This window comes from Bombina bombina, chromosome 2 (assembly GCF_027579735.1).
Source record: "Bombina bombina isolate aBomBom1 chromosome 2, aBomBom1.pri, whole genome shotgun sequence".
In the NCBI taxonomy this organism is placed as follows: Eukaryota; Metazoa; Chordata; class Amphibia; order Anura; family Bombinatoridae; genus Bombina; species Bombina bombina.
The window spans coordinates 298,623,512-298,645,323 of NC_069500.1; the positions used below are offsets into that span (position 1 = coordinate 298,623,512).

General features: G+C 34.9%; 1 protein-coding gene across 1 annotated transcript in view; it reads left to right on the plus strand.

The window, feature by feature from the left end:
- The window catches only part of PRDM6 (PR/SET domain 6), a 282,147-nt gene that overhangs the window by 377 nt on the left and 259,958 nt on the right, over nucleotides 1–21,812 (plus strand). Inside the window, exons 1-2 of the mRNA XM_053701612.1 lie at nucleotides 1–68; nucleotides 12,541–12,848. The exon at nucleotides 1–68 is cut by the window's left edge and continues 377 nt beyond it. Of these exons, the coding sequence (XP_053557587.1) occupies nucleotides 1–68; nucleotides 12,541–12,848 (376 nt within the window). The remainder of the gene's footprint in view (nucleotides 69–12,540; nucleotides 12,849–21,812) is intronic.

Genomic DNA, 21,812 nt, shown 5'->3' on the forward strand with positions numbered 1-21,812 from the left:
CTATCTGTATGGTCAGCAGCGTATGGAGATCATCCCTCTTAGCAGCCCGGCCAGCGACCCCAACAACCGTATGTATTACTGGGTACCCATAGCTCAGTAGCTACACAACCTTGCCTTGTCTAGGATTCAACACCCATAGTCACCCTCCCTGCCTTAGCCAGGGCACCTCACCCACAGTCAACCCTCCCTGCCTTACCCAGGGCACCTCACCCACAGTCACACCTGACATTCGCAGAGCACATCACCCACATTCACCGCTCCCTGCCTTACCTAGGGCATGTCACCAAAAGATCACCTGCCTTACCCAGGGCACCTCACCCACAGTTACACCTGCCATACCCACGGCACCTCACCCACAATCCCCCTGCCATATTTATAGCACATCATACAGTCACCCACAGTAATCCCTGCCATTCCCAGAGCACATCACAAAGTCACACCTGCCTTACCAAGGCCACGTCACCCACACTCACACCTGACATACCCAGGGCACCTCACCTACAGTCAAACCTGGCATTTCTAGAGCACATCACTCCTGCCATTCCCAGAGCACATCACACAGTCACACCTGCCATACCAGGGCACATCACACACAGTTACACCTGGCATGACTAGAGCACATTTCTCCTGCCATACCCAGGGCACATCACACACAGCTACACCTGCCTTACTCAGGGCACATCACGCACAGTTACACCTGCCTTACTCAGGGCACATCACGCACAGTTACACCTGCCTTACTCAGGGCACATCACACACAGCTACACCTGCGTTACTCAGGGAACATCACACACAGCTACACCTGCCTTACTCAGGGCACATCACACACAGCTACTCTTGCCTTACTCAGGGCACATCACACACAGTTACACCTGCCTTGCTCAGGGCACATCACGCACAGTTACATCTGCCTTACTCAGGGCACCTCACGCACAGTTACACCTGCCTTACTCAGGGCACATCACACACAGCTACACCTGCCTTACTCAGGGCACATCACACACAGTTACTCCTGCCTTACTCAGGGCACATCACACACAGTTACATCTGCCTTATTCAGGGCACATCACACACAGTTACACCTGCCTTACTCTGGGCACATCACACACAGTTACACCTGCCTTACTCTGGGCACATCACACACAGTTACTCCTGCCTTACTCAGGGCACATCACACACAGTTACACCTGCCTTACTCTGGGCACATCACACACAGTTACTCCTGCCTTACTCAGGGCACATCACACACAGTTACACCTGCCTTGCTCAGGGCACATCACACACAGTTACACCTGGCATAACTAGAGCACAACACTCCTGCCTTACTCAGGGCACATCACACACAGTTATACCTGCCTTACTCAGGGCACATCACACATAGCTACACCTGCCTTACTCAGGGCACATCACACACAGTTACATCTGGCATAAATAGAGCACATTTCTCCTGCTATACTCAGGGCACATCACACACAGTCACACCTGGCATAACTAGAGCACAACACTCCTGCCTTACTCAGGGCACATCACACACAGTTACACCTGGCATAACTAGAGCACAACACTCCTGCCTTACTCAGGGCACATCACAAACAGTTACACCTGCCTTACTCAGGGCACATCACACACAGTTACACCTGGCATAACTCGAGCACATTTCTCCTGCCATACCCAGGGCACATCACACACAGTTACACCTGCCTTACTCAGGGCACATCACACACAGTTACACCTGACATACCTAGAGCACAACACTCCTGCCTTGCCCAGAGCGCATCACACAGTAACACCTGGCATACCTAGAGCACCCATGTCCAGGACCTAGAGCACCCACGTGAACCCTATACCAAGGATACATCTAACACAGACACCCCCTGTTATAGACAGGACTTAGCAACCTCATTCACCCCCTTCTATACAAGGAACACATATTACATAATCACCCCCTGCCAAAGATAGGACTCAGCACTCACAGTCACCCCATACCATACCCAGTGCATAGCACCTACAATCACCCCCTGCCCAGGACACAACGCTGTATTTTAGAGCAGATTTGCACAGTTATTTTACCATCACACCCTAGCACACCCTTGCCCTTTAGCTACTGATATATTAATACTAGGTCTTGTCTTTGGTAGGAAAACCAGGGCTTGTGTACTTATGAGTTTACCTGCAAAACTAATACATTGTCAATGTCAGCCCAAATTTTAAGCATCACACCTAGTTACTGATTTTGTCCAATCTGATTTATTCCCAATTTTGTCATTAAAATAATCATAGAGCAGAAATGTGTCTATGGATTTACACATACAAATATAGCAACATATGAAATTAACACGACTTTCAGGAAAGGTGATTGTGACAGGTCTAATTTCATAATGCGATAACCAGTTATAGATTATATATCGCCTGGTTATCACCTTTAAGCTCTATAATATAACCAGATTGGAAAGTAAAATATATATTTTTTTGCCATCAAAGTTAATTCATGGTAAAATACAATTATTTGAAAGGGTTAAGTGACCCTGGTACACATATAATTTCTTATTTTGATTGTACATTATTTATTTGTATTTAATGGTGATATTCTTATTCTTAATATTAATAATAATAATAATAATATTCTATTGATTTTTATTGAGTAAAAATATTCCTGTTTAATTATTTCAATTATTTAAAAAAAAAATTCTGTTATAAAGACCCCATATTTTTTTGACAAAACATAGACGAATACATGTTTTTTTTCCATCTGTGTTAATTTATAATAATATTGCAGAACTGGTTACGCTGTTTTTACGTTTTAGAAAAAAATTACAATAATATATAAAATATCACAGAAAAATAACAATTTTAAACAATATTTTATCAAATATTTTGCTAAAACTCTAAACTATATTTAAGTTAATTTCAGTATTTATATTTTTTGTACCTAATTTTAGTTATACAGTATATAAACAATAATATATATTGTTTATGATTTACAATTTGATTGTCATATAAATATATATCATATATAATGTAGCCCTAATTTATAGTTTTGGATTCAATTATATTTTTCAAATTTTGTTCGACTAAAAATCCATAATTAATTAATATATATCTATTAATTGTCTGAAAATCTTTTTTTTCATTTTTTTTAACATATATTATAAAATTAATCATTCAATTATGTTAATTGAATATAAAAACGAAGTGCTATTTTATACGAATATATACAGTAAATATATTACAGTATATATTTAGAGTATCTAAAAACACTTTAAAAATGATATATTTATCCACAAATAGTTCTACCTTTTCTAAAACTATAAGTGACTGTATGGGCATTTATATGCAAAATTAATTGCCAAACCGTCAAAAATATGAATCACCCTCTAAAAGATTTCTATTAATTAACATCACAAAATGTAAATATTTTGTATAAAGTGTACAGTAAGTTACCTAGATACAACGGTATTTACAGATATCCATTAACTGTTAGTTACAGATCCAGCTAGCAGAGATTTGTCACAAAGATATATCCGCAGGTTCCATGATGTAGGTATATCTGACAGTAATATTTATCTAAGTGGAAATTCTTCCTGTAAATATTTTCTGTTCCTCTGTAGCTCTCATAAAAGATGAGTTAATGCAGATAACCTAAAGCGCTGCGCGAACGAAGTTTAAAACCCCCCATAAACTTTTGTAAATAGTGCGTACTACTATTGCACTTAACAATATAAATAAAAGTATGTGTTCGGAGTAAAATGCAAAATATGAACATTGTAGGCGACTTTTGTATTGTTACTTAATTTCCCGTTTATTTTCTTCAAATTTGACACAATATTTAACAATAACCAATAAACGTGTGGAGGAAATACGAAGAGTAGCAATAAAATAATGAGGGTATTTTACCTGTATTGTCCCTAATGCATTCGAGTCTTATACATGAAAAATATACAGGGATCCATTCTTGACCTGGCTATGATTTGTACCTGTTTTATAAGACTAAAACCTTTTAATAACTTCAGGAAACCAATCAGAGACCTCTTCCACAGTGTGTTTGTCCTAATAGACCTAGACTAGTAACATAATTGAGGGCTTATTTAATTAAAATAAATTATTTATATATATATATATATATATATATATATAGTAACACAAACTGGTTATTACTATTATTATTATTATTATAGTTCTCAGATCTCAACATTACAATTAAAGTTAAAATACAAAACATTAATCTTCAGTTTTGGAATTGATGTTAAATCACTATACTGTGTGCCAGAGATGATGATCCCCTATTCAGAACAGTTTAAATTTACTTTATTTTAATTTATTATTTTACAAATTACAAATCATTTTACTATAAATGATCAATTTTAGGGGCAGTAAATGGGAAGGTTTCTTTCCTCACTAATAAATGAATCTCACTTAACTTGAAGTGCTAAAGAGCTAGGATCACAAACTTCCACTCAATAAAATGACACATGAACTATATAATTTGCTTAGCTTCCTCACTACAAGCACTAATACCGTCTGGACATTTTTTCCACTAAAAGTAGAGATGTAAGGGTTAATTGTCTGTCTGTATGTACTTGATTGTTACTGGGAAAAGCTAACTGTACAATAAATAGTTGTTAGTTCTTGTCTTTGAGGCCATCAGACAATGTATTATATTGTAGATTTTTTATTTCACACACTGAAACGTTTTCTTCTCATGTCCCCTAACCCCCTGATATCAGGTATATGCAGTCATATATTAGATTGAGGTTAGAAACGGTGGTGACTGTTTATTTAAGGTGATAAAATGGTCCATCAGCAGTAATCTTCATCGATATGTGCCACAAGGAAATGAAGGATGAGGGGACAAGCCACAATTAATTGCCCTATAGTTTTGTAGGAGAGAGTGGAGCCAGCACAGAGGCTGAATCGATCCCAGCTCTTGGCCCTATTCATCATCTGTGCATTGTATATCGGGGTCTCTCAGGGGCAGGGAGCAGGGTTTATACACACAATATTCTGTTCTAACCTTCTCACTCTGACAAACATTTCATTCATTAACACAATCAATCAGAAGAAAATACTCATTAACATTTTCTCTCTTCACTTAAAAAGGGAATTGCATTTGATGATATTGTAAAGTATAAAAGATAATGAAAACAGAATGTGTTGTCAGAAGAATATGCCAGCAAACATTTTGTGTTACAATATTCTATATAATGTATATAATGTTTACAATAGATGGGCCATTGCATCTAAAGAGGGCCAGTATATATATACACAATGTCAGTTTGCTTTTTTTTTCTTCTTCAGAGGAGCATTACATATATAGTTTTGCACCTCTAATCTCCTTTGGCATAATTTGTTATTATAGAATTCTGAGTTGGGTAGATTCTTTACAATCTGACATCCAAACAGCAGCAGAGATCGATGAGTAACTAGGGTAGGTGAAGAGAATAAAGGCTGTCACATTCCAATCTTGGTTTGGAATTTCCATCAGGGTAAGAACGTATATTTAGGGCTGAGAGGATATTAACTAGTAACAGTAAAAATTAGCAGAGTTAAAAAAGAAATGACAACCAGATAAAATAGGACTATAATTACATATAACCTGAAAGTAAAGATACTTTATGTGAGCATTAGCTTAGCAATATATATATCAATACACGTGCAGTCTTATGTACATACATGCACATACCTTGTGTCTAGTCAAACATAAGGGCACACATAAAGTCATACAGTTGTGAACTTATACTGAATGTATTCACAAACAAATATAAACACATATAGACACACACATAATACACACACTATATAGCAATATATATATCAATGCACGTACAGTCTTATGTACATACATGCACATACCTTATGTCTAGTCAAACATAAGGGCACACATAAAGTCATACAGTGGTGAACTTATACTGAATGTATTCACAAACAAATATAAACACATATAGACACACACATAATACACACACTATATAGCAATATATATATCAATGCACGTACAGTCTTATGTACATAATATAAATAGAATAATCCAACCAAAAATACATATGCAACACTTTACAACCTTAAATGATTTCCTTTATAATTATATTAGAATGTAAGTATACTATACAGCTATACTGTTCTCAGTGAAACTTTAACTTTACACATTAGTTTTAAGTATCACATCATCAGGTTAATCAAACTGAAAATTCCATGTTATAGGCTGCAGAACTAGGGCAAAGGGTATCAGGAAGAACCATTCTGATTTAGGGAAACGAGAAGTTATTCTGTTACCAGGTTTAGCAGCTATACGTCCTTAATGATTGCTAGACGTTCAGAATCAGAGGAACCAAATGTAGAGAATGAATGAGCCCCAGAGAGCAGGTACTAGTCGTTAACCCAATTACTTCCAGAAGGGGCTGCATCACTTGAAAAGTTGTTTCACTTGTTTTTGACAGGATTAGGGTTAAAAGGCCACAGCCTACCAATATCAGAAAGCTACAGATTCATTTGTATCCCCTTAAGGATTTAGTGGGACCAGTCATTTTAGATTATTTACCATTTCAGTAATTCTGGACTTTATTGTTCTTGTCTGAAAGAACAAAGTGATCCCTCTGGTTCACTGTGAAAAACAATGTCTGACATATTTTCTCATATACACCCTGTGTGATTAAATCTAATACTCATATATCATTTTTGTAACGATACTGCACAGTCCCTTATTTAAAACTTTTCCAAATAAATCACAACTTTAACATATTTTTATGTTTAGAAACATGTAACATTTTTCTATCATTTTGGAGCATTGATCACTGATAAGGTGACGGTTAGTAGATACTGTTTTGTTACATATTTATCATACTTTTATAAACCGTCTCACATTTTTATCTGCCTTGTGGGAAAATACCTTTCATAGCTTTATATCCCAGCATGATTTTCAGGGTTCTGCCTATTAGGCGTCTACCAGTTAATAATTCAGAAATAGTATAGCTGGGGGATTATTATAGCTATTTATTTTTGTTATTTCCATAAATTAAAGTCAGATCAAAAGAAACAACAAACATTTATTGTTACACTTATGTATTGGTTATATTGCATGTCTGGAAGAGGTTAAATGCAACTGAAATCGCCCTGCAGTTTGTCAGAACTAGACTGCTGGAGACATAGAGAAATATATGTATAGATCACCATATATCACAGCACAAAGAACACTCTCCTATTTAATATACTCATCACTGCAAACATGTTGCTATTTTAAAAGCCATAACATACATTAGTGTTAAGTACATATGGATTTAAAAGCCCCACTTGCCCTGTGGTTCCTATGCGAAAAGTTAGATTCGGACTGAAACAATAACATTGGAAACCACATAGATTTTAATCTATTTTAGTATTATCCTCAGTGGGGTTTTTTTCCCTATTAAAATCCTATGAATGAAAGTCTGTTTGCCTGCGTTTACCATGGGTTTTTAAAAGATAAATGTGAAAGTTACAATTAAGTATTTTAATATCACCAGAATTTTATAAATTTAAACTATTTTTCAATACCTGCAATCATATAATGAGATTATTCAAATGCTCAATTAGTTAGTGCTCACGTGCAATTTATTTTATGAATTATATTGATTTTTTTTTGCAGACCTCAGGGGATCTCTTCCTATGCTGAGGTCACTTAGGTGCACACACTACAAATACACACACTGACATACAGTGACATAGAATAGTGTGACAATAGGTACCTTACCTTATAGGAGGCAGTTTATATGATACATTTGCAATTAGATTTTTTTTTTACATCACATGGAACGTTTTTAAATTGTTAATTAATATAGAGCAGTTTATTTAATAAACATTCTGTTGGTTTAAAAATGAACCACTATAGAAAATTAAGCTCTAAAGGATATCACTGGATTTGTAGGTATAATTGTCAACATGCAGGGGGTATTCAGTGCATGTGGAACTTACATGATAACAAAGACAAACTTCCTTTCACTACTTTGACAGAGATACTCAACCCCATCAAAAAGGGTCACTTCTACACCTTGGAAAGCAAATCATTTGCAGAGCCCCCTTCATATCTGGCCTTTTGCACAAACTGCCAACTAGTCCCCAATTATTCCAGTTTTTTTATGTGGACACCTGTCACTAGCAAGTGCATTGAGAAGAGCAATGGCTTTCACTAGAGCCTCTCAACTAGCCCCAAGGGAGGGACTCTGACATTTGATCACTATTGACCTACGCTGGATTTAACAGAAGTGTTTTCATTTGCTATATATGTTGTCAGTAAAAGCCATTATTTTAAGCCATTATAGCATTAGTCCGGCACATGACGTTGGTAAATCAAAAAATGTAAAATGATAACTGTAGCAGTAATTGTAAACATAATATATATATTTGTAAAAAATAAAAATAAATAAGATTATATATATATATATATAATAACCAATTTCTGTTCTGCAATAATTTAAAATAAATGTCAAGTTTATATTGTTTGCCTATATATTGTGTGTGGATTATAAATCTCATGAGCAGGCAAATGTGTTGTGACTTCACATTTCCTTTACTTATCATAAAAAACAATTTAGTTTTATATATATAAAAAAACTTAAAGGGCCACTAAACCCAAAATCTTTCTTTCATGATTCAGATAGAGAATAGAAATTTAAACAACAATACAATTTACTTCCATTATTTATTTTGCTTCATTTTTTAAATATCCTTAGTTGAAGAAAAAGCAATGCACATGGTGAGCCAATCACACGATGCTTCTATGTGCAGCAACCAATCAGCAGCTAGTGAGCATATCTAGATATGCTTTTCATCAAAGCATATCAAGAGAATAAAACAAATTAGATAATATAAGTAAATTTGAAAGATGTTTAAAATTGCATTATCTTTCTAAATTATAAAATAAAAAATGTGGGTGGTATGTCCCTTTAAATAAAATGTAATTATGGCAGCCTTAAAAGAATCTAATGACCAAATACGAATACATTGTGCATATTTTATTCAGCCCACCAGTACCCACAGCTCTAAAATAAAGTCTAGTGCTCAATATTAGCTCCTGATATTCCTGTATCGGTCTACAGTACATTATGTATCCAGTTACCTTCACATGTAAATCACATTGATTACAGTCAGTATATTTTATAAATCCTCACTCCTCAACATGAAACACATTTGCTTTTACATCCATCAGTATCTTACACTCCTAACACACCATTCTAGAAAGTGTATTTAGAAGCATAGGGGACCAATGTGACAAAAAAGAGAAGCTGTTTAACTGTTCAATCACCGACTGAAAAGCTTTCTGGGATGGATGACTTTAATATTACATGTATATACATCGTGCCTCCGACAAAACCATCAATAACCTGGTATTTATACAGCAGAGACCTCATTAAATACAAGTCTTCAATTCTTTAATGTAAATTAAATACAACTTTATATTTTATATATTATATTAACTTTTTCATTCACTTCTGTATTCTATATTTTCTTTGTATACGTTAGAAAACCAGACTGTTTTCAGAAACGACCTAAACACCGGAATCGATTGTCTTAAATTACTTAATTTGAGCAATTACAACTGTGCTTAGATAATACGTGAGTTCTGAATTAAAGGGACATAAAACCCATTAATCAGATAGAGAATACAATTTAAAAAAAAAAGTTTCCAATTTATTTCTATTATCAAATTTTCTTATTTTTCATGTTATTCTTTGTTGAAGAGATACCTAGGTAGGAAGCGTGCCTGAAGCACTACATGACAGAAAATAGTGTTGCCACTAGTGCTCTTGCTAATGTATAACATTGTTGCAAAACTGATGCCATATAGTGCTGCAGATAAGTGTACACGCCTGAGCTTACATCTCTGCTTTTCAACAAAGAATAACAAGAAAACAAATAACATTTTATAAGAGAAATAAATCGAAAAGTTGTTTAAAATTCAATGCTCTATCTTTCATGAAATATTTTTTTTGGTTTAATGTCCCGTTAACTACAGAGTATGGATTACACATTATTTAGCCAAAGGTGAATATCACAGTTACTCATGGAGATAGTCTATCTATTGTGAATATCAGATAAATAAATATGAGTGTACTTCACTTCAGGATAGTTTTACTCTCAGCAACTTAAAGCAATATGATTAGTGTGATGTAATAAATTACCTTTTTTCCCCCAACTATACAGGGAAGTCCTCTAGTGCCTTCCTATTTGCCTATTGTAATTTATCTAATCTATCTAGCTATCTGTCTGTCTGTCTGTCTATCTCTATAATTTATCCATCCATCTATCATTTCTCCTTCTAATAGAAAAAATGCTCTATTACACTTTTATTAAGTGGACAACATAAAGTATGTGTATACCATTTATTTGCCTTTATATATACACATATGTGGCTCTTGTATGTGCACAGTAGTTCATAGAAGGGGAAACTAGTGTCATTAACATCTTTAGAAATTGTACTCTGAAAACTAACTTAATAACTTGACTATACTTTATATAAGTTTGCTAATTATATCCTAAACAATTTTAGCATCTGATTTTTTTTTTTAAATAAAAAACATTTATGTGCATGCAGGCTATTTGTATGTTGCATTTTCTTCTTAGATGGCAATGGTACTAATTTAAAATAATTCCAACGTCAACACACTATAAAACGTTACAACTTCGCATAATGTTTGCCTGTGGTCTAATGAAAGAATAAATACATTGGTTTACATGTATAGCCATAAACACAGCGCACATTTAGTTGCAGTTATTTGAGGCTGTGCTGTGACAGAAGAACAACTAAAAATAGTCTGTCAATTGCTCTAATTGAAATAGTATATGCGTGTTACAATTCAGAAATGCACCACTTTGCTGTCCTTTCCCTTATATAACAATGCGCGGAGAGTAACCGAGAGTTTGATAACTTGTAAAGCGTGGGCACGATTTTCGTAAGTTGTAAGCACGATTTACTAAAACGTGCAAGCGTGCACATGATTATTTAAAAAAAACAAATAATATATATATATATATATATATATATATATATATATATATATATATATATATATATATATATATATATTGTATTGCGGCATATCAATGGTCGTGTTTTTATTTTAACTTTAAACAAAAAGTAGACCACACGCAAACGCAGTGATTACGCGCTTGCGCAGTTTGTCTCATACTGGCGCGAATGTATTATTCTTCCTTCGTACTTCTTTATTGATCTTATTGAATTGAAACATGGGCGCAAAAGAAAGTGAAATGGTCAAAATGAAAAAGTAGAAGAATGAGAGAACAGAGAAGACGAGGAATAATATGGGGGCTAAAGAGATATGAGATAACATAGGATTATCTTGTGATAGAGGGAGGGGGTTAAAATATACGGAACAAAGGTTTTAAATGACAGGAGAATGGGGGCAGAATATTCTAGGTTTAGAAAGATAAACAGTTTGGGAGAAACAGGAGACAATGTGATGAAAGTAGAACGTGTGGCTGTGGAGGATATAGCTAAACAGATCTATAATGCGTAGAGAGAAGGGAATTGTAATAGGAGGAATTTTAATATATGAGGTGTGAAACAGGGGAACCATGAGATATATAAATGTTGTGGGCAGAGAGATGGGGGCATTGATGAGGGGCAGAGATAAAAATGTATTGGAGAGTGGATAAGAGGTTTGTGCACATCTGTTATTTATTATGTGAGTATATTTGCATAGTACAGTATGGGTAGTTATGTGTTGGCATTTCTATAGTCTTAGCTCAAGTATTTTCACATAGCTGTGCCTGTACATTGCATGGACTTTTTGTTAGTGCATCACTATCTACTGTATGTAAATGGAATTGTATGTTAAAGGGACATTTTTCTTTGCATAAATGTTTTGTAGATGATCCATTTATATAGTCCATCTGGGAGTGTTTTATAAAAATGTACAGTTTTGCTTATTTTTAATAACATTGTGCTGGTTTTCAGACTCCTAACCAAGCCCCAAAGTGTCAGATTTATACATACGTTTACAGACCACTGCTGGCTCCTGTTTGTCTAATCTGTCTTTTTATATGCAGGGAACGTGGGGGGTGGGGGGGGGGGGGGGGAATCTGCACCCAGCCCCTTTCACTGGCTGTTCTTGCTAATCTCATCAATCTCATTAAAAAGTTAGTTTTTAAAAATGTTTTATACTGGATTTTTAGATCAGTATCTGTGCATATTCTTCATTATAGTAGTGTCTATTTCATGCAGTTATATGAAAATTGGTGTATACTGTCCCTTTAATCTCTGTCAATGTGGGACATTGTGTTGTACATGTGGATGTGATAGAGTATTGATATTCTAGGGTATTAATCAGCAGTATTTCTATGTGTGACACCTATTTGAAATATTCTATTACTTCTGCAGGAAAGATAAAAACAGAACAGTATAAAAATTCTGTAAATATCTTACACATGCATAATTGGGCACAAATTTAAAATATGATCTTTATAATTTTGCATTTATATTCATATTCTTAGCACTATTTTAATATTTAATGTCAAATGGGTATTTATATCTTTTTTTCTTCTTGTATTTAGGGTGTGACATGTGTGCAGATAATCGGAATGGAGAATGTCCTATGCATGGGCCCCTACACTCCTTGAGACGCCTGGTGGGCACTAGTGGCACTGCATCTTTGGTCCCTCCACCTGAAATCCCTGAGTGGTTGAGAGACCTTCCTCGGGAGGTGTGTCTGTGTACCAGTACTGTTCCAGGTCTGACATATGGCATTTGTGCAGCTCAAAGAATCCAGCAAGGAACATGGATCGGGCCTTTCCAAGGGCTCATCGTGTCTCCAGACAAAGTGCAAGCAGGGGCATTAAGAAACACTCAGCACCTCTGGGAAGTAAGTAACATCTTATACTGGTTTTGGAGCAGAGCTGGGTTTAAACCAATGTCACCCTTGGCACTGTTTAGAAGCTCCCTGAGCTTACAACCCACGTGTGCCTTTATTATATATTAGTTTAAGGTGAGATTATACACTACCAAATACGTTTTTGATTGACTGTACTGTACATCTAAGTATACAGAACATACAATGTGAAATAACAGTGAGTGTATTGTCTTGTATACTACTGGAGTAGCCAGGAATAAGCTCTGTTAGAAGACATCACTAGGTAGTTATCAGAAAACCAGCTCTAGAAGCATGGTCTGTTCTTCTCATTATTCAAGTCATCAAGGAATATCCACCCTCAGCGCCAATGGCAAAACTCTCTTTTTTATTAAGAAAATGTGTTTATTATTTTGTAAACATGATATGGTGGATTACAGTTTGTGCATTTGATTGGTTTATACAAAGGCCCCATGCTGGTCTATGAGAAAGGATGCTGTCTTAGTTTGGGCATTGAGTAAGAAATGGGGTATATGTGCTGACATATTTTATGGATGTTGCTGTACTGGGAAACATTCACTTTTTGTTTGTTTGAAAATCTAAACAGCTTTAATTTAACTTTTTCAAATTGATTTTTTTTTAATGTTCAGTGTTCTTTGATATGAATGATATTTACATTTAGATATTAATATACATTTAAGGTATAGCAGTAATGTGGTCTACAATGCCATGAACTGGCTTCTTTCATGGTTTCATAATGTAGATGGGTTCTGAATCTTCATCATTGATTGTAGAACTTATTGATTCTAACTTACTATTAATAAACTGGAAGACATTTTGGGAGTGATTTAAGGTGAGGATATAAGGGAACGTTGGCTTTTTACTAGTCATGGGGGCCATAATTTGTCTCTATATTGTTTTATTCTCTAAACAAATATTTTACACATCCAGCTCACAGTCCAACGTTTCAAATTCCAAATATACCCAAAAATTCCACAGCAATGCACTATATCTATATAAATAAAAAAATCACTCTATTTCAAAGGCATTAAAAAAAATGTTTTTGAGTTTTTACCTCTCTGATTTATATGTTTATACACTTTATCCTAGTTTAAAACATGTCTAGCTCATTAGTAATTTGGTTGGTTCCTTAATTTGAATACTATTTGCCATTGCCAATTACTTTATAAGCAACAACATGAATTTCTTTAATGTTTTTATGATATTACAATAATACTATAGTTGTTTAAAGGGTTAGAAATCTTTTATTTTTTAAACAAATAAAAAATACATGACTAGTTATTTAAAGTCTAACACATCTAAATACACTTACTGTTAGTTTGAAACAAAGCTTCAGTTCCTATATAAATTATATTTTTATATCTGCTATAAACGGCTCTTATGACCACCCAGAAAAGAAGGCCGGTTTTACCATGTGCCTTCACCAACAATGCATGCGCAGTAGAATCTCAGGGCAAGAGAATGTGCACTGTACGTGCGCTCCTCCAAGCTTGACTGTAACCGCTGCGTCCCTCTGTCTTCAACACTCTGGTGCGCCACTCCCACCACAACCTGTCATAGGCCTCCTCCGCCACGGTATTGATGACACTCCAGTTGATACAGAAGGAGAGAAGATAATTGTGCGCATGCGTGACCAGATACTATCGGAAATGCGCATGCGGGCCGCTTGTTCTACCCAGGTAGAAAACAGTAATTTGCGGTGCATAATTAGGTTGAAGAAGGGTTTGGCAGAAATAATAATTTCAACAGAAAAATACAGATAAACTATAGAAAATGGCTAATACATGTTATTTGCGTAGTTAAACAACTTGATATGCTGTTTTGAAAATGTTTTTTTGTGGGTTTACAAATTACAATCCCTTTAATAGTTTTTCTATGCTTTTCATCTGTAATAAGAACAACTGCAAGGAAATCATTTGATATAAGGCTATTGCTTGTATAAAAATCTGGCTGTCCTTATAACCAAATGAGGTTTCTTACTGTAGATTGCTCATCCAGAACATAATTATATCTGAGAGCAGCAGTAGAAATACAATCACAACAATTCTGGCCATTGTAAGCGTTCACTGTCTATAAATATTAGGGGCATATTTAAATTTTATTTTCACCCTATTCATTTTTGTAGCACCATTAAATCTGAAAGTTGCCACCGTCTGTTTTTCACATGCCCAGTGATCTGCATAGAATAAGTGGAGAGGTAAAAGAGGGAGATGGTTGAAAGTGATAAAATAAATAGTAAAAAATGAGATCCATTGCCAGAACACAGCATACAAAATATGTTTAAAAAATGTACAACGGTCATGTTGATGCCCTAGTTTGCATTGTTTTAAAGTCTAGGCACATAACTCCCACCCCCTTAAAAAGCCTTATTTGTCATTTCTTCTTTGTGTCACCATTTAGGGGCACATATAAAATGAACACCTGCACTGTAATATATTGCAGCTTTCCCCCACAAAGCTTCTTTAGTAGTAGTGGGGGAAACAAAATTTTCAGTTAAAGGGACATGAAACCCAAATTGTTGCTTTCATGATTCTGATAGAGCATATGAAATTAACCCCTTTGCTACGGGGAATTTCAGAGTAAATCTCGCCTAAAGTACCAGAGAATTTTTACCGTTTTTGCTACCACTCTAATTAAACAGAAATAGAGCTTTTGATTTTTTGTTTTACCTATGAAAACTATATATATATTTAAAGTAGACAAACCAAGGTTTTGATCTAGACCCATTTTGGTACATTTGATACCACTATTTGACCGCCAGATAGGATTAAATAATACAATTGTTAACTTTTTCGCAAACTTTGGGTTTCTCACTGAAATTATTTACAAACAACTACTGCAGTCACACCTTATGTGAAATTCCTGGCAGTGAAGAGGTTAATCAATTAGCGTGTAAGGTTAATTTTTGATGCAGAGTAAATATTACCCTCCCACCTGACACCTCCCACTCCCTGATCCCTCCAAAACAGCAAATAAGTAATACAAGTACATTGCAAATGCTTTTTTAAACATTTATGGTGTATTACATTTTAAATTGAATGTCCCTTTAATCAAGTAACTTCTCAGTTGCAAGAAACATATATGGCAAATGTGATAAAATGTTGTATGGGTGGGAAGTGAGGGGGCAGCAGATTTATAACTTCTTAGGGCCAAACAAAACTTAAATATGACAGCAAGACAGAAATGATGTCACTTAATGCCATTTAATTGTTTTGAGAAGCTTAGCATGAACAAATGGGTCTTTTTTGGCTATAAATATTTCCAGAGAAAAGGCCTCTCAGTTTTAACTGTTTGGGGAGAGAGTTGCCCAGCTAAAAGCACCACATAAAGTAACTAACCTCTTGATATGTTTAGTCGCAGAGGCTTTGGTTAAAAGTGCAGACAGGAACCTTGGGCACAAAGAGTCCCATTAGTAACCTAGGTCCCCGATTATACGGTACAGCAGATAAGTCTTAAAGGGACAGTCTGCTCCAGAATTGTTATTGTTTAAAAAGATAGATAATCCTTTTATTACCCCTTCCCAAGTTTTGCATTAGAAAGACAGTTATATTAATACACCTTTTACTTCTGTGATTACCTTGTATCTAGACCTCTGCAGTCTGCCCCCTATCTTAGTTCTTTTGACAGACTTGCATTTTAGCCAGTCAGTGTTGATTCATAAATAACTCCATGGGAGTGAGCACAATGTTATATAAATTGCACACATGAACTAGCGCTGTCTAGCTGTGAAAAACTGTAAAAATGCACTGAGATAAGAGGTGGCCTTCAAGGGCTTAGAACTTACCTTATGAGCCTACCTGGGTTTAAAGCAAATTTGATGATAAAAGTAAATTGGAAAGTTGTATAAAATTGCAAGCTCTATCTCTGAATTATGCAAGTTTAATTTTGACTAGACTATCCATTTTAAAGCGTGTATCATTTAAGAGGCCAGTACAATGAGGGTGGGCAGGTGTTCGCAACCTTGCTGTCATTCACATGCATATTTTGTGTAGTTGTTTTCTGGAGACCACAATGAAACAATCTGGATATTATCTCAGAAAGGCATTTATTAGATTATGGAGATTATGTGCAGCAATTAAAGGAACATCAAAGTCAAAATTAAAGGGTCATTCCAGCCCAAATTGGAATCCACATGGATGCATTTCAGTTTTAAATAAAATATTTTTTTGTAATATACATGTATTAGCAAAAATGTTTCTAATAAAAGTTATTGCTGTTTCAAAAGTGTATTTAAGTATGCACCATGCACCAGCATTTTAAACACAGCACACAGCCTAAGGTGCTTGTGCCATCTTGTAATGTCTCAAATTGTTAATTACAACTTCAGTATTTAAAATGCTGGTGCACTGAGAATATCTAGCTATGCTTCACATGCACGTGCAGAGAAAAACAGTGGTAAATTTTACTAGAAGCATTTTTGCCAATACATGTATATTGCAAATATGTTTCAAATAAAATATGTAATTCATTAATGTGCATTTAAATTTAGACTGGAATGTCCTTTTTATCGTTCTATTTCTTATGGTATCTTTTGTTGAAATGTAGCTACTTGCGAGCATATCTAGGCTCGTGAGTATGTGTCTTTAGCATTATATGGCGGTTTGAAACAATGTTTATATCAGTACTACACATAAAGGCTAGGTTACAAGTGAGATGCAAGCGGTTTTGGGCTAGCGCAATAGTGTTTTTACAAGTGTTTTTCATTGTGCTGATATTACAAGTTGAGCAAAATCACAATTTCGCTAGTGCAATCGTCCTTTATGCTTCAATCCTTACAGCGATCTCAGAGCTGTGGTTAACTGTTTTCCGAAACAAAAAAGTTGCACAAAACACTTTTTAAAAAATACATTACAAAGTACAGGCAGGCAAATGGCTTTTTAACATTGAGACACATATACATTGCTTAAGATGTATTTGTATGTATATATGTATGTTTATATATGTCTACATATATATTAATGTATTTATATGTATTTACAGTCAGATATACACATAAATACATTAATATATATGTACACATATATAGACATATATATAAGGGCATTATTATGTCCCTTTGCCCTTAAGTAGATACAACATGATAAAACATATTTATGCAATATTCATATTTAATAAAGATTTTAACTATGTATTTACTGTAAATATTTCACATTTTATAATGCGAATATACCAAGTTGTTTGCGCGATGGGTGTAAGTTTTTTTCAACATTTTTTTTTCTCCATTGACTTCTATAGGGAATGTGAAATGTGATGGCGTTTGCGCGATCTTGGGTTTTAGTTTTTTTTCCACTTTTTTTCTTCATTGATTTCCATAGGGGAATACATGCATGCGCATGCAAAATATTAAGTTAGTTTTTTTCCGCACTATTCTGGTTAACGCTAGTTAAAAATAAGTTTTTTAGGAACTTGTAATACGAGCGCAACCCAACTAGCGCAAAAATGAAAATCCTAGTGGAGTTTTCGAGATTGCTAAAAAAAAATGCTGCACCACTTGTAATCTAGCCCAAAGTTCCTAAATGGATACAACTACAATGACATAATTACTCACCTCCTGTGCCTGTAGCTCTCTTCAAATTCATTCTCTTATTTTAACCACTTACTGGTGCCAGTTGGTGAAACTCCACCTCCTTATACACGTCAGCTCCATCTTGGAGCTTAGGTATTTTTGCACTCTATGACAGAAGCATGGTGCATTCACACATCTTGCAGTGGCTGCATTGCTGTATATTATTCATGTATATATGTTGTTTAAAGGGATACCGAACCCACAAGGGATATTAAGAGAAGAAAGCACATTTGATAATAGAAGTGACTTTAAAAGTGTCTTAAAATTACATGTTCCGCCCAGTTCACTTCTTTAACCAAATGTTACTGTTTCTCTGAGTATTCTTTACTGTAACTTATGAGCTGGACTGGAGCATGTCATTTTAAGACACTTTTAAATTCACTTCTATTATCAAATGTGCTTTCTTCTCTTAATATCCCTTGTGGGTTCGGTATCCCTTTAAATAACATATATACATGAAACATGAATAATATATCCCTTGTTAAAAAAAAAAAAAAAAGAATACTCACGTATCCCACTCTAGCTGCTGATTGGTGCTTGCACCCGTTTGTCTCTTGTGATTGGCTAACTAGAGTGTTCAGCTAGCTACCAGTAGTGGAATCCTGTTCCTTCAGCAAAGGATAACAAGATAATGAAGCAAATTTGAATAGAATAGAAATAGAAGTAAATTGGAAAGCTGTTTAAAATTGTATGTTCTATCCAAATCATAAAAGAAAAATTTGGGGTTTCCAGTGCTTAAAATGATGGTAAACTATTCCCCTTTTTAAAAAACATTTCTGGAATGTTAGTGATATTTTAGATAGTTAAAGGGACAGTCTAGGCCAAAATAAACTTTCATGATTCAGATAGAGCATGTAATTTTAAACAATTTTCCAATTTACTTTTATCACCAATTTGGCTTTGTTCTCTTGGTATTCTTAGTTGAAAGCTTAACCTAGGAGGTTCATATGCTAATTTCTTAAACCTTGAAGCCCACCTCTTTCAGATTGCATTTTAACAGTTTTTCACCACTAGAGGGTGTTAGTTCACGTATTTCATATAGATAACACTGTGCTCGTGCACGAGAAGTTATCTGGGAGCAGGCACTGATTGGCTAGACTGCAAGTCTGTCAAAAGAACTGAAAAAGGGGCAGTTTGCAGAGGCTTAGATACAAGATAATCACAGAGGTTAAAAGTATATTATTATAAATGTGTTAGTTATGCAAAACTGGGAAATGGGTAATAAAGGGATTATCTATCTTTTAAAACAATAAAAATTCTGGTGTAGACTGTCCCTTTAAATTAATCAGCTTTAATGAAGTTGCGCTATAATTTTCTCTTTAATATAGATTTGAAATTCAAATACCCCACACAGCGCAGCCCATTTAAAAGTAAATTTTTCAGTGAGCTAACGGTTTGAATTGTTCTCCAATCAGTGCTCTCCCCATAAGGCACTTTTGTTGTAGCTAGAGTGCTGAATGGACAACAATGCAAACCGTTAGCTCACAGAAAAATTTACTTTTGAAGTGGGCAACACAGCGCGGGATATTTGAATTTCATACCCATATTAAAAAATAAGTTATGGTGCATCTTCATTATAACTGACGAATTAAACTTTTTCTAAAATATCACTAACATTCTGGATCTAATTTTAAAAAGGGGAGAGTTTACTACCTACCGTCATGCTACCACAGACCAATACGAGTAGCTATAGTTTATCAAGGTTTAATGTCAGCCAGCTGTCAATCATCTGTTTCAGGAACAGCAAGGCAGTTTGTCATGGGATATTTGAGTTTGGTTTGAAAGATATGTTGAGTTGCAAATCAACAGCATAGCAGTTGTAACGAGGAGCATGGTTTGTTATAATATGTAAACTGCAAACAACATAGTAAACAAGAAACAAAGATTTGAGACTCTGCACGACATGGGGCATAATTCTGAATATACTCTCTGGGATCTGTCTCTCCAACTTGATATAATTGCCATAGACTTGGAAACTAGGATCACTATGGGCTTGATTCTGTAAAGCTCTCTGGTCTGGTGAGATTCTATAAGACATTTTATAAGGGATTGTATAAAATGGCTCCTCAGTATTACAAGACCTCAGGGATTGTTTTGAAAGCCAATCCTTACATTGGGAACTGTATATCTCATTAAAAGGAATTTACTAATATTAATTATGGTACAATATAGTGCACAGCAAAATAAGCTATTTGTCCCTATGATATGAGCTTTTAAGAATCAGGCCATAAGATTTCAGTAGTTACTCCAGTCTCTCAAACTGGAAAGACTTAAAGGGACACTGAATCCAAATTTTTTCTTTTGTGTTTCAGATAAAGAGTGCAATTTTAAGCAACTTTCTAATTTACTCCTATTATCAAATTTTCTTCGTTCTCTTGCTATCTTTATTTTAAAAAGAAGTCATCTAAGCTAAGGAGCCAGCAAACATTTGGTTCAGAACAATGGACAGAACTTTTTTATTGGTGGTGTCCAATCAGCAAGGACAACCCAGTTTGTTCACCAAAAATGGACCAGCATCTAAACTTACATTCTTGCTTTTCAAATAAATATACCAAGAGAATGAAGAAAATTTGATAATAGGAGTAAATTAGAAAGTTGCTTAAAATGGCATGCTCTATCTGAATCACAAAAGAAAAAAATTGGGTCCAGTGTCCCTTTAAAGGGACATTGTTCTTAAAAAAAAATGTTATATCATTCCTATGAAATAGCATTTAAACATTCGGGTTTTTTTATGTGTGAATAAATATGACATACCAGTATCAGTTACGTACTTTCTAGTAATGCTCACTGATTTATATTCCCTGGTGTTCTAGTTTTAGCAAATGCAGAGACTGACTCAATTTCTGTTTGTTTACATATGTTTATAGACTCCCTGTACAGACCACAAACTAACCACCATATCATTTACTATTGCAGCAAGTTCATAGTACTTGCATATACAAACCCATAGATTACTTTTTGATCTCAGATTCTTTTAAAAGACTGAAAATTCCCTGATATCACTAGTGACTTTGGTTTGAAAAAAATATGAACTACCGGCTGCTGCATTTATAGTGACTGCCTAGAACTTTATGCCTAGTTTCTCATGTAAACCAAGCGCCCCAGCACATTTAGAAGACTTATGTACTTTAATTTGTCAGTACTCGCTTTAAGAAATCCACCTTTTACCTCACTGGTGTGTTAGAGATTTTTCATTCCTTAATGGTAACAATGCATTTTCCTTTTGTTCATAGTATTTGTGCACAGTTACATAACTGACATTCATTGGGTATTGCAGTGTTAGCATTCGAGGGGGGAGGGTGTTCAAAAAAGCAAAAATATGCTGAACAATAATAATTATTAAAGGGACATCAAACCCAATTTTTTCTGTTATGATTTAGGTAGAACATACA